The 14,311-nt window shown below is 44.2% G+C and overlaps 2 protein-coding genes across 2 annotated transcripts in view; both read right to left on the bottom strand.

Moving 5' to 3' along the window:
• Positions 1-1,443: 1,443 nt before the first annotated feature.
• palb2 (partner and localizer of BRCA2) lies at positions 1,444-8,983 on the bottom strand. Its single transcript, XM_071909382.2, has 13 exons — positions 8,897-8,983; positions 8,733-8,792; positions 8,433-8,619; positions 6,355-7,857; positions 5,746-6,026; positions 4,402-5,118; positions 4,069-4,221; positions 3,720-3,802; positions 3,449-3,598; positions 3,247-3,363; positions 2,758-2,845; positions 2,427-2,641; positions 1,444-2,287 (listed from the first exon to the last, which is right to left on the bottom strand). The coding sequence occupies exons 1-13, from the start codon at positions 8,972-8,974 to the stop codon at positions 2,068-2,070; spliced, it is 3,852 nt and encodes a 1,283-aa protein (XP_071765483.2). The 5' UTR covers positions 8,975-8,983; the 3' UTR covers positions 1,444-2,067.
• A 1,846-nt stretch (positions 8,984-10,829) lies between these two features.
• LOC139919580 (retinol dehydrogenase 8-like) overlaps positions 10,830-14,311 on the bottom strand; it is a 6,011-nt gene continuing 2,529 nt past the window's right edge. Inside the window, exons 2-6 of the mRNA XM_071909368.2 lie at positions 14,041-14,202; positions 13,711-13,890; positions 13,375-13,468; positions 12,514-12,697; positions 10,830-11,875 (exon numbers count right to left, since the gene is read on the bottom strand). Of these exons, the coding sequence (XP_071765469.1) occupies positions 11,648-11,875; positions 12,514-12,697; positions 13,375-13,468; positions 13,711-13,890; positions 14,041-14,202 (848 nt within the window). The 3' untranslated portion in view covers positions 10,830-11,647. The remainder of the gene's footprint in view (positions 11,876-12,513; positions 12,698-13,374; positions 13,469-13,710; positions 13,891-14,040; positions 14,203-14,311) is intronic.

Raw genomic sequence — 14,311 nt, 5'->3', positions numbered from 1 at the left:
TAAGACCAAAGAAATGTTTATTGATTTTCGGAGGAGGCCCCTTCCCCCTGCCCCTGCACCGTGTGTGATTAAGGGTGAGCCAGTGGCAGCAATATAAGTATTTGGGCACTGTCCTAGACGAGAAGCTTAAATTTGATGCAAATACAGATGCTATATGTAAAAAGGCAAATGGAAAGTTTTCCAAAGGAAGTTTTAATGTGGACATGACACTGATGAAAATGTTTTATTCTTCTTTTATTGACTCTGTCCTTTCTTTTTCTATGATTTGCTGGTTTGGCAGTCTTAGTCTTAAAAATAGGAACAAACTGGAAAAAATTGTCAAGCTGTGCCGTAAGATTACTGGTGCTACCCTTATTGACCTTCAGCACCTGTATGAAGTGAGGGCCATCTTAAAGGCACAGACTACTGTTTTGGACCCTCAACATCCTTCACATGTTGAGTTCCAGATGCTTCCATCAGGGCGGAGGTTTAGTCTTCCCAAAGGTAGCACCAATAGATACAGATTGTCCTTTGTTCCATCTGCTAGTGGTTTTTTAAACAAACTATAACCCCGGATTTCATCGCGTCTTCTTTTTTCCATGATTCATGGTGACAGTGTAGGAGATATGGATCTTGTGCTGTGTTGTGTATGATGTATTGTACATATTGTGTTGGACTACTGTCTGCAAAGCAAATTGCCCCTCGGGGACATTAAAGTTTTTTGAATCTTGAATCTTTCAATCTTAATGTTGACTTCACATTTGCTGTTTATAAATTTAGACTGTAGTTTGCAGACCATCTGACTGCTGGTGTATTTTTGCTGTCATAAAGACTTCACAGTATACTGTGACGTGGAAGGTAGTGAGTGGTGATGTGTAACCCATCCTGTTAGGTAGGAAAATTTATCAGAATAGGCTACCACCTGTATAAATTTGAAGCACATGGAGAAATCAACCAGAAGCCTCTGGCTCCCCCTACAAGACACAGGCAGTCATTACAGCTCCTGTATGATAGCATGTGTGTCATATTTCTACAGCATATTTACATTTTAGGTATTTAGCTGATGCTCTTATAGAGTGACTTACAATGAGTGTGCAGGTATTTGGTGTTTTGCTCAAGGAAACTTTGACAGGACAGATGGTTGTTTACTGGGACCAAACTTGAGCATGTATCCTTGTTCTGTACTAAACAGTGCAAGATACTCCAGCACAGCAAGGCTGCATGAGCATGTTAATTCTTAAAGTATTGTTTGAGAGAGATTGTGTTTTAGCTTTTGAGAAAAAGAAAGGAAAAGCACATAACATCCAACCAAACCATTGTTAAATAGGTTTTAAATTTTTTTCCAGATATATTCATAATGGTTTTGGTTAACCTTAACAATGTAATAGACAAAAAATGCAACACAAATTCACAGAATGCACAAACGTTTAATGTCAATTAAAAAAAAAAAAACATTTGGTACACTTAACAGCTTCTTTTCTTTAAATATCCCAACAAGTATTCAAGTAAGTACAGTAAAGAACAGTCAAAAACAGCAGCAATAAAAAACAAACAGTTGGTATTCAGTCAGACCTGATACAGTTGTGTAAAATGTAAAAACCCACTACCAAGTAGACATCCTCAAACCAAGACACTCATTTTTCAGGAGTCGTGTGTGATGCTGGTTGACTAAAGGCTGGAGTAAAACCAGCACAACACTGTCAGTTAACCTCCTTTACAGCTCCATCTTGCTGAGGTAATGTTAACTTGTACATGGAGCTTACAGCATTACCAATGGGCCATTGGTCTCAATGCACAGGTCAGTTCCCATTTCTTGGCAGCAGGTTGGCCTAGTGGCGACACTGAAAGGTTTGATATGAAAAACCAACACATCAAAGCTGAAATGTCCTTGAGCAAGCCACTGAACCCCAACCTGCTTGCTCAATGTAATTTGCTCTGGATAACAATGCCAGCTACATGGCAAAAACTTTAAATAAAAAATATAAATTTTAGTGGCGTCTCACAGCAGAGGTTAAAACCTTCATGTAAAGAGTCCTACAGTGACAGGACGTTCATATATGATAAAAATAAACCGAGGGGTGACATTTTTTAGTCTCTCATACAGGTGTAGCAGTATAGAGTGAGGTCTCCGTTGTGATGGCCGGTTACCAGGGTGTCCCGCCCCGCCCAGCGAGCCAGCTGCCAGCCTTCGGTCTCTGGAGCCCAGACCACTCTGGAGCCCCCCCGCCCCCCCAGCTCCCACACCAACACACTGCCACTCTGGCTCAGGCCCACCACACTGGAGCCATGAACGTCTGCCTCGCACAGCCTGGGGAACAGACAGAAGAGAGTGTTATACATGCATGTTTATATATATACACACCCACACACATACACCCACACACACACACACACACACACACACACACACACACACACGCCTCATCCTCCATCCTTCCACATCTCACCTGCCAGACCAGGCTTTCGGTGGATAGAGCCGAGTAGCAAGGACAGATTTGCCACTCAGAGGATTAGTAGCAACCAAAGAGAAGAGTGCAGTTTTCTTCCGTTCCTCTTCTTTCTCCTCTGTGGCAAACATTTGATCTGCTTTCTTTTTGGCCTCCTTTTCTTCCTCTTCCAGGGAGCTGAGCAACTGATGCTGCAACAGGACAAATAACACCCCCTGCACAGGAGCATGTCCACAAACAAACACACACACACTGGAATTAAATCTTCTGAGTGGCACATAAATAATCACAAAGACGCACATAACCTTGCATGCAGAACACACAGACTTACACAGTAGGAGTAGCCTCTGAGACAGGTGGTGTGTGATAAACCATCTCCGAGGGTGATTCTCTGTAACAGCTGTCCAGTCCTCAGATTCCTGTAACACACACACACACACACACAAAATCCATTCAAACGACCATTTCTACAGTGATAGCTTCTTTCTCTGATTTGAATACAACTGGAATGGAAACTACAGAACTAGGGCGTGCTTATGGACAAATATTCAAGATTCAAAGCCAAGGACAGTATTTGTTTCAGAGCTTCAAGGTTATCTAAGGGACCTAGTCATCACTAATCCTTAATCAGCACTCCTTCGACTCTTAGAGGCTTGAAAAACTTGGTCAGAAAGAACAGAATAAAGAAAAAAAAGGCTAAAATCTGACGTTACATGGATCGATCAAATTTGTTATTTGAGTGACTTGCTTTCACTGCTTACTAAATACCAGTAAACAAGGCAATTACTTTAACCGCTCACTCTCTTTTAACCTCACTTACCATACAAAGAGACCTCCAACTTCAGCTGAGCCAATCAGAGCATCCGAAAGCCCGTCCACTGCAGCCAGGGCCTCGACACACACACCAGGAGACGCAAGAGGCTGAGAGACTGGTGCGCTGAGAGAGAAATGAGACACTTTAGACGTCAGTACGCTGAGAGACGGCCTGAGAGAAGACCCCTGCAACACCAAGGCTGTGTTACCTGCTGTCTTCTGAGAGCGTAAACAGCTGCAGCGTGGAGCCGGTCGCTGAGTGGGCGGAGCTAACCACTCTGGACTTGGCCACACCCACAACAGCCTGGACCACCCCCTCACACAGCAGCACCTGCAAGAGGCTGGAGCATGACAGCATCCTATGTAAACGTACACACACACACACACACACACACACACACACAGACAGTTTAGTCTCATTTCTGAAAATATTGAAGCTCTATAGACTCAAAGTGTCTGAGAGTCCGATTGTATTCTCACCTAACTTCTCTGATTTCCAACTGACCCAGAGTCACACACATCAGCCCAACAGCGTCCGGGACAGGGAACACACTGATCACTGGCTGTGAACACAGGCAAACACGAATAATTTAATGAAAAATTCACATATATTAGAGCATGAAATAGCCAAATGAACCCTGCAGCAGCCAATGTTGTTTCCTGCTGAAGTGTCCTTGAGCAAGAGAACTCTTAACAGCTACCTACTCATTTATTTTGCGTTGCTCTGAATAAAAGACTCAGCTAAATGCCTAAATTTGAATAGTATTCCTCTTGAGCCTCTTGATATGCAGGTGCACACACACACACGCACACACACATGCACACTTACCTCATTGAAGGTCCAGGTGTGTATTAAGCTCCAGTCAGATGTTGAGGTTTGATCCCACACACACACCGCCCACTTTCCTGCCGCTGCCACACACAAACCTCCTGATGGTCCCGGCAGACAGCATGCATCCACCAGACAGCCTCCTGCCGGGGCCTGGACACACACACACACACACACACACACACAAGCTGTTATAAAGACTTATAGATGCTGGAGATACACACATACAGTATATCTTCTACAAACAATTGTTGACCTAATTTATTTTTAAACTGTACGTTTATGGTATGTGGCAATTGCTACTTGTATGATGAGTTATTTTTTTCTTTTCACCTTCAATGTGTGTGTGCATCTCATAATGCGTTCCTCTGCCATCTCCTCTGTTCTCTCAGCTTGTTCATTTCCACCCTCATTCGTGATACTCCTGCCAGCCTGCCCACCTGTGCTCTGCGACTGGATGCTGTGGACAGGTGGGCAGGCACCGGGTACATCCCTCTGGCACTGATTGGCTGTTGCTGGCGGATCAGATGAAGCCTGGATCTGACTGGAGGGGGAGACAGGAGGCGGGCTGGAAGGGAGGGACGGACAGGGGGAGAGGGCCGGAGGGGAGAGGGCCTGAGTGGACGGGCTGTGGGGGGGAGGCAGGGTGAGAGGCGGGGCGGAGGGAGATGAGGTCAGGGGGAGGGAGGCGGTGGCGGGGTGAGGGGTCAGTCCTAGGGATGGTAGGGGAACACTGGAGGGGAGAGCGGAGGAGAGCAGGTGAGGGGTGAGGAAGGGGCAGGGTGGGGAGGACAGAGCGGGGCTCAGCAGGAGCTGGGTGCGGACATCGGGGCGCGGTGGACACTTAGCAGGGTTTTCCACCAATCTGTCTGTGGGAAGCGTAGTGCTGGGTTCAGAAAGGGACTCTGTCAAACACTTATAAGTATCTTTTGCAGGACATTCCACATTTGGCTGCTTGGTAGGACACTTTCCTGGAGCATCAGTGTCTTTACATGTCTGTATAGCAGAGCAGTTATTAGTGTAACACTCGGAAGTGTCCTCAGAAGTTTCCTGAGGAGGGCATTCAGAGTACGAAAGAGCGCTGTTGACAGGTTTGTCTTCCGTTTGGTTTGTAGGCCTCTGCTCTTCCAAATGGCAGACTACAGCAGGACAATCGGTTTGTTTCTCTGTTGAGCTGATGGATGACTGTCCCACTATGGAATGTTCATCTGAGTGTCCATCTAAATAATCCTCCATTTTGCCTGTTAAGTGCTCTGCAGGTAATGCTGGACAGGCCATATGAGGCTGTTGTTTTAAAGCGTTGTCCGTAGGTTTGTGCATGTAGTTGGCTGTGGTAGGTAGGTTCACAGTGACTTGCTCCTTAGACTGATCTACACAGTCAGTTGCAGACTGTGACTTAGATTCTGTTGAGTTGGTGTGAGAATCGCACTCTGCATGGATGTTTTCAGGCTGCTGGTCTCCAGGGCCGTCTGCAGTGTCTCTGGCAGACGGCTCGACCGGTGAAGTCTGGTCGGTCAGTTTGTCTGTAAACTGGGGGTCTACAAACTGATGCATATGAGATACTGTAGACAGGCTTTGGTGGTCTATGGACTGTATTGGGGATTCTCTTTCTTCAGTCGGGTGGGGTGAATTTGCAATAGTGGGAGTGAGGCTGAGTGGGAGGGGAAGAGGCATCACTTGGTCACCGCTGCTGCCACTGTGGCGAGCGTTAATATGCCGGCTGCTGCTGCGCGTGTTGTAAGAAGGGGATGTGAAATGCTCTACTGCTGTTGCCGCAGCGACTTGGCGGAGCTTGTGTAGCTTGAGGGAGGCAAACTGGTCATCGGGGAGATGGAAATCCTGTTGGAAGTCAAAGTTCGCCAGGTTGTTGACCAATGGGCCGGGGTGCAGAGAGGAGAGAGGAAGCCGAGGGGTTTGGGGAGACGGAGAGGAAGGCAGGAGGAGAGACTGCCAACTCGCTACACATGGAGGACAAAGAAGAAAAGTGAGAGAAAAAAGAGAGAGTGTGAGATGACGCAGACAGGTAAGGCACTCCTTCACCAACATGTTCCTCACTGTACATATAACTTCTATCAGGGGTGACTCAGCTAAACTGATTTCATATAATACCATCCTATTGTATCCAATCCTGTATTGATCAGATACAACACTTTAATATAAACACAAATAGTACTTACAACATTAACTTACTTGCTAACTTACAAATACATGAAGACAAAACTGCAAATATTCTCTGTCTCTCTCTCTCTCTCACACACCCACACACACACACACACACAAACTTACTTGTATTCATCTGTGGGGGTTTCTTAGTCTGAGAGCTGCTCTTCCAGAAGATGGGATAGACATTCTCCAGACATGCAGAGGCGGGGCTGGGTTCAGGCCTGTCAGCCCCAGAGGGAGGCTGGGTAGCTGGGGTGTGGGTGGATGGGAGCTGGGGGTTATCTGGAACTGGAGGTAGTTCTTCTGAAATAAGGCAGTGCTCTGGTCCGTCAGCCCCAGGGAGAGACTGGGAGGAAGAGACAATGGTGCTGGTAGGTTGGTGGTTGCCTGAGGCCTGTCCAGGGCCTGGATGACTAGTGTCTAAACTGAGAGAGCATCGTGAGCTCAGCGCTTTCCCTCTACCCCTACCTCTCTTCTTCCTCCTGCCTCTCATTGGACGAGCAGTGCAGGCACCCACGTTGGTCTGATTGGCTGAGATTTGATCTGACATCTCGCTGGAGCTCAGACTGTTGCTGGTGAGCTCAGGAGATGCGTCAGGCTGTATGTGTGATGGCCTGTGAGAACCTAAAGATGTGGGTGCAGTTGTCAGAGAGGAAAGGTCTGTCCGAGCGTGTTGATCTGAATGTCTGTTCCACCCTTGGCCCCTGCCCCGGCCCCGGCCCCTGCGTTGGCGTCCCCCGGTGAACTGGGAGAGTATGACGGCCTGCATGTCAGGCTGGCTATGTGAAAATGTCATACGCCTTGTGGTTCGGACATAGTACTCCGCTGGAAAAAGTAGCCCTTCTACTAAGGTACAGGACGCCAGGAGGCCCGCCCCCTCTCCATCCTGCTCTCCTCCGACCTTCTCAGGTCCTTGATTCTTTTCTTCTCTTATTTCCATAGTTCTATCAGTACTTTTTTCCTTCTCCATTTTCTCTCCTGCATTTTGTTCAATATCTTTATCACTGTTCTCTTCACACAGTCTCCCACATCTCTGTCCGTCTCTAGTATTCTCATCCTCCTCTCCTCCTCCATTTTGTGTGCCGTCTTGTCCTCCTCCTTCAGTGTGTATGGCCGGGCTCCAGCATGTGAGCAGCAAAGAGGGTGACTCAGATTCTTTGTTCCCTTCCTCTCTTGACTCAGTCTCTCTTTCCCTTTGCTCTTGACCTTGTCTCTCTTTTCCCTCCATCTCTCCTGCTCCAGTGTGTCCACGTGTATTCCAGTGTGTAAGCAACAGAGAGGGAGACTCAGATTCTGAACCAGAAAGCAGTTCTTCACTTTCCTCCACAACCTCTGTCTCTTCTGTCTTCTCTCTCTCTACCTCTCCCCCTCTTCTACCTCCCTCCACCCTTTCACTCAGCTCTTGCCCTTCCTCGCTGTTGTCTGTGCTCCTTCCAGCCTCAGCACTCCTCCATTTCTTTTCCCAACGCAGGCGGCTGCTTCGTGACCTGAGACGCAGGGCAGGACTGGGTCTGTGACCTCCAGCTGGGTCGAGGCCAGGTTCAGGGGTCGAAGGGTATGCAGCATCAGAGGGGAGAAGGAACCTGATCACTTGGCTCCTTCTGGAGTTATCAGAGTCCACTGGACCTGGAAAAACATCAGAAATCGTCCCTCACAGTCATAACAGTATAATGTCAACCTTGTGTTCATCAACAAGTTACTACACACATACTCCACTGTCAATAAACTTTAGGGTTCGCCAAAGTGATATTGTGATATAGTGATATCATATTACAAGTTCTATTTCCTGTAATACTTGCAGATATCTATTTCTTATCTAATTATTACTGGAAATAACCAGTAACCATAAGGATTTGTCTTCGATATTGATATATATCATGACATGGCTCACGTATGCAAAATCACATTAAATAATCAAATTAATATTCATCCCATGGAACCGTATGGTAATGTTAGGTGTAAACCAAAGTTTGACATTTGAGTTTTTAAATAAAATTTGCTTGTTACCATCAATTTAGACAGCAGAATTGTGTGTCATGATATCCCAAAATCACCATATCATCACAATATGATTCCACTGAAAGACGGTAAATGATAATATTGAATTATCGCACAGCCCTAATACAAATATGCATGTTATGGTTACATTTTGTGCAGGTGGAACAGATGGACTATGTTGCAGCTGGTTAACGCAGACTCACCTCCTGTGTGTTCCTGTACCTGGGACAAACCCGGGGTCGTCCTGGTAAGAGGGTCCAGTGCTGGAGAAGGTGAGCATGGGCTGGGACAGGGGCTGGATGTGACCGCTGGGCCTCTCTGGTCCTGGAGGTTCTGCTCTGTCATCCTGCTCCGCACATGTTCCTGCACTGCGTCCAAACGCTCAGCGCGCTGTGTGTGGGTAAGAGTGTGTGAGAAAGAGAATTTTACATTGGTCCGATGGACACACACGTACACACAGAGACAGAGAGAGAGAGAGAGAGAGAGTAGCTCTAAGCTCTTACCTTTAGTCTCTGCACTGTCCTGAGGTACTCCCTTTGTAGCAGCGCCAACTTCCTACGAAGCTGAGTGGGGAAAGGAGTTAACATGTCAGTACCAGTCTCTCCAGCTAGACAGAGCTAAAAGTGTGTGGCACTCAATATAATGTATGTAAATCAAATGTACCCACCTTCTCTTTGTCATCACAGTGCAGCGTAGTTCTCAGTTTGTCATCACAGGGCAGTATATCTCCCAACTTGTTCTCCATTCTCTTTACTTGGCCCTGCGACAGACACAGACACACACAGACACGCACCTCTTACTTGACGTCTATATGTGTAACACTAGACCAAAAATACTAGCTCTAAATTGTAAATTGTTGCCACTTATCGAACTCCTGGTAACATGTTGGTATTCGCCCTGTAAGAAAACGTTAACGTTAGCTTAACTGCGCTAACGTAGAGAACGAACTAAGTTACGCTGTTACTAGCCAGCACCCAGGACAAACATTAGATGTCAAAGGCAACGGTTAACGTGATCTGCAGACGAACATAACTGTTGAACCGAGTCGACAACTCGATGTTTTTAATGTATTGTTACTCGGAAACTTAACTTACAGTGCGGTAGCGTCCGCTGGTTTCTCCATAAGGAAGTTTATTTTGATGTTCGATTGGACGGGTATCGATTTAGTTCCAATTTCCCGCGGCTCTGCAACCAGGCGTGAGTAGTAGAATTCCGATACGATGACTGAAAAAGAAAGGAAATGGGATAAAATAAGTTAAAATAAATTCAGAATGCTCAAAGCTCAGTTTACCCTCGTTGTTAGGCTGACATAAATCTTAAGACACAAATTCATACATAATAAGTAGGTGTTGTTTTTATTGTTTCGTTTTTTTGTTGCAAGCAAAAAGGCCAAGTATATACATCCTCATTGAGCATAAAGTAGCCTAATGCTTTTCAGAAAATATAATTGATTTTTATTTATATTGTTGATTGTTTTCCTTATGATGATCACTGATTGGGGGTCATAAATTAACCCACCTTTTTATTTATCACTACATCACATGGAAAATCACATGGTTTGGAATCAGTCCATTTATTTCCTGTGGATATGGAATTTTCCCATAGGCTAATTAACAATTGAGTTAAGTAAACAAAGTCTTTCTTCAACTATTTATGTAAAAATAAATCACAATATCATTTCCACATAGATTTATCACATGGACATTTTTAAGTGAACTTTTTTACACATTATTCAGAAAAAAAATAGTGTAGGCCTAACTGCAATGATAGAGCAAAAGAAAACTTTTCTTTCTCGTTTCTTGAGTAAGGACGTGGGACATGTTTGCAAACAGTTCTTCAAAGGAAAAGAGACAAAGCTTAAAAACTCTTTAACATGCCGGTATAAGTGACAGGCTGAACCTGCAGGCTGTAGTGTTGTGCCATGGTGTCTGAAACCAAACAAACAGGAGAGGTCAATCAGCATCAGAAAGTGAGGTGTTCCTGTGTGCAGGTGGACATGTTTACTTGTCTATGTTGCAATTTAACATGACATTACTGTAAACGAATTCCCTCTTTCCTTATTTGTTAGTTTTTCTGTTTCTTAATTCCCTCATGATATAAAAAATAACATGGTTTTGGTATTTCTAATTAGGCCTTTGATTGAAAGTTGAATAACAAATTGAGTGTTTGATTTTATCATCGGATGTTGTAGTAGGGCCAGAGATTTATCCATGGTTATTTTTTGTGTACAGAAGGGGGAACAGTTCAGTCATTTCACATCAGCTAGTAGCACTTTGTAACTCTGTTTTAGAAAGGTGCTATATAAATAAAGTGTATTATTATTATTAGTATGATGGATGTTTTTGCCTGAAACATAAGTGTTCAATATGTCGACCTGATTGCTTGAAGAAGAGAGAAAAGAGTGAGAGACTGTAAAGAAAGAGTCTTCTCTGCAGAGAGGGAAAGTGAGAGAATTTATGTGTAAATAGCTAACAAAGCACTGAGCATCATCATGAGTAATGTGCATGCAATTACATGTGTAGTTGAAAATCCTCAGAAGCAATAATCACACTCCTAGAAGGTATAAATGACAATCTTTTAATCACAAAATAGTTGCTCTGATACATTCATGGTATTTTGAAAACATACATGACATACATACAGAACATAGGCTACAAGTAAAGAGAGTGTAGGCCTATATTTCCAACATGAGCCAGTTAGAGTTTAAAACAATCTGAAATAGCAAGTTGTCTGGGATTGGTTGGGCTCAAATGATGCAGCTGAGCTAGTCGTATATTGTCTCAAACATGCAAACCCCACTCATTTGGCACTCTGGCAAATCTTCAAACTGCTGGAACAAAGAATTTCAAATTATTTAAACTCAGTTGGGCTCAGGTCTGGTATCCACACATTCATCAGCTATAGAAAGCCAAGAGAGGACAGAGGGGACATTATAGAGACTGCATATAAACAGTAGCAAATATGGCAGGTCACCGGCCACTTTATCAGGTCCACCTATCTAGTACCAGTCGCTTAGATCACACATCTTGCCATTCTAATGTTTGCTCGAACAAAAAAACTAAACCACTTCACCATGTCTGCATGCTTTATATATTGAGTTGCAGCCACGTGATTCGCTGTTTGGAGGAGCAGGCTATTTGCTTTAACGAGCAGGTGTAGCTAATAAAGCGGTCAGTGGGTGTATGTGTGTGTGTGTGTGTGTGTGTGTGTATGAGCGGGGGTGCGTGCATGTGTCTGTTGGAGAATCTTTCTCTATTTGTGACTAAGTGGCTTTTGCCCAGTTTGTATTGTGCGTGTATGTTAGTAGTTCAGTGAGTTTCTCTTGTTCCTGACAGCCTAAGTTGAGGTAGCGCGAGGCCTTCATGCTGGTCTACATGCGTCTATATGTACGTGTGTGTGTGTATGTGTGTGTGTGTATCTAGCTGGGCGACACGGCCCTGCTCCTCAGACAGCCACAGGTGAGGTATTTCATGGCGGTCATGCTGATGTGCATGAGAGGGCCCAGGTTGAAGAGCATGTGGTAGAAGGCGTGGACAGACAGGCCTCCAGTTTCATCTGCGTATTTCAGCGCTACGATGGGCGTGTACCAGGGGTTGGTCAGGTTACGGAACCGCGGGCTGCTCGCCTCAATCACATTCTTGGTGCACTGGATAGAGTGGGAGGAAGGACAGAAAAGACATCAGGGACAAAAGTGTTGATCATTCTGTCTGCATCAGCCATGCAGACAGACAAGACACAATCAAGCGGGCTCTGGGTCAAATCATGATTAAACTCAACAATTCCAATTCAACTGAGGAATTGGAATTGGAATTTGATAAAACCTACAGGAAACAGAATTGGAATTGAATTGGAATTTAATTTAATTTAGTGAAATTCTGTGAAATCCCATGTTTTTTTGTTTTATCTTACCACATATCTGAGATTACACACAGTGTTGTATATCATCAATGTTAAAGGAACCTTTCAGGTGGTATTTGCTGCATAACATAATCGTAATCCATACATTATGACTGAATGTATTTGATTTAACTGTCTTTTATTTGATTCATAATGTTTGATTTATAACGTTTAGCAAGTCAAGACAATCTCTCTTAGAAGTGGAATTTAATGGAATTCAATTCTGTTTCCTAGCTGGGTGACATTCCAATTCCAATTCCAATTCTGTTTCCTTAGAGCTGGGTGACATTCCAACTCCAATTCCAACTCCAGGAATTGAATTGGAATTTACCATGCATTCTCAATTCAATTCATGAATTTTGAGTCACAGACTGCCTGTGTACTTACTCTGGCGATGTCATCGGGCGTTTGTCCCAGAGTCTCAAAGATGTCGACGGAGGAAGGAAGGTAGACGTCCTTGAAGTAACGCACCGTGTCGGGGTCGGCTCCAGGATACTCCTTCTCTCTCACGTCCTGAATCATCTTAGCCTCAAACTCTGTATGCACCGGGCCCGGCTCGATCATAGAAAAACTGAGGAGAGAGACGCACAGGAGACTGAGGAGATCGGGAGAAAGAACTATACTGTACAACCAGGGGGTGAAACTGTGAGCCAAACGAGGATAGTCATCAGTAGGGCTGCAACTAACTATTATTTTCATTATCGATTAATCTATTGATTATTTTTTCGATGAATCGATTAATCATTTAGTGTATAAAATGTCAAAAATAATGACAAATGCCCATCACAAGTTACCAGAGCCCAAAGCAATTCTTCAAATGTCTTACTTAGTCTGACCAGCAGCCAAAAAACCCAAAGTATTCATTTTATGAGATGAAACCAAGCAAATGTTTGGTATTTTTACTGATAAAGGACTAAAACATTTAATCGATTATCATAATTTTAATAAATTCATTTTCTATTGCTTGACTAATCAATTAATTGATTAATTGCTTCAGCTGTAGTCATAAGGGAAAGATAAGAAGACTGGAAATTAGCAAGAGAATGAAGAATATAGATATATATAGAGAATATAGAAAGAGGAAGTGTAGCAAAGGTAAAATGAAAAAATGGGGAGGATCAGTTAGTTATTGAGGATAAAAGCAGGTGACAGGGGATCAAGGCTTGTTGTAAAATGTCAGACAGTTGCATCTCTGTTATTTGGACTGGTCTAAGAAAAAGTAATGGAAACAGCTGCAATGGCACTCACGTGACGTTAAACTTCAAGAGCTGCACAGCCAGACTCTCACAGAAGCCCTCCATGGCAAACTTAGAAGCCGCATACACATCATTAAACACCACACCTAAAGGAACATGGCTGCATTTAAATTTCACTCAAACAATACATACAGTATAATAGATCAATCCTTCTCTTTCATCATTTTGTTTATCCTTGTTTTATAGTGATATAGTACTACTAAATTATTAGTCTTCCCTTACTTTCTTCACTTAATCCACCCACTCTTCCATCCATCCATCCATCATCCACTCACCCCAGCCTCCTCCCTCCCTTCATTCCCCCCTTCACCCCTGTGTCCCTTCTTACCTTGCAGTCCCATCACACTGCTGACCACTATGATGTGTCCTCCTTTCCTCCTCTTCATATCAGGCATGACCTCCTTGATCATGCGGATCACCCCGAAGAAATTGGTCTCAAACACTTTCTTCATCTCGTCTATGGGGATGCTCTCCAGCGGGCCCACCAGGCCAATCCCTGCATTGTTGACTAGTTAGGAGAAGAAGACAAAGAAGAAATGGTGAGAGAAAGAGAGAGAGAGAGGAAGTGTATTCAACATCAGTTGTAGAAAGTGTAGCAATGTATAACCTATAAGAAAGCATGGTGCGATATCTTAATGAAATATTTGTGATTACTTACTGAGGACGTCCACGTGTCGATCTTTGATGCCATCGATACACTGCTTGACGGACTCGTCGCTGCAGACGTCCAGCACAGCCAGAGAGAGAGTCTTCCCGTACGCGTCGTCTGCTGCCTCCACCAGCTTATCTTTACGTTTCAGATCACGCATGGTGGCGATGACTGCAGGTAGGTGGGAGGGGAGGGAAATGAGACAGGTGGAGTTGAGAGAGATCATTTAAGTTCTATGGATTGTGTTATCTATGTTGATTTGTGTTGTGATTTGCTTTGG

The sequence above is a fragment of the Centroberyx gerrardi genome, chromosome 3 (genome assembly GCF_048128805.1).
Source record: "Centroberyx gerrardi isolate f3 chromosome 3, fCenGer3.hap1.cur.20231027, whole genome shotgun sequence".
In the NCBI taxonomy this organism is placed as follows: Eukaryota; Metazoa; Chordata; class Actinopteri; order Beryciformes; family Berycidae; genus Centroberyx; species Centroberyx gerrardi.
The sequence above is the reverse complement of the archived record's forward strand: the minus strand, read 5'-3'. Positions and strand labels throughout refer to the sequence as shown.

Bases quoted from the DNA above. Each gene is read 5' to 3' on its own strand.
- palb2 (XM_071909382.2), bottom strand. From the start codon at position 8,974: ATGGAGAACAAGTTGGGAGATATACTGCCCTGTGATGACAAACTGAGA. The intron at 5,119-5,745 runs GTGATGCCTCTT...TGCCCTCCTCAG, and splicing joins GTGGCAGCAGCGGTGACCAA to GAAACTTCTGAGGACACTTC. The intron at 3,599-3,719 runs GTGAGAATACAA...ACGTTTACATAG, and splicing joins TTGGAAATCAGAGAAGTTAG to GATGCTGTCATGCTCCAGCC.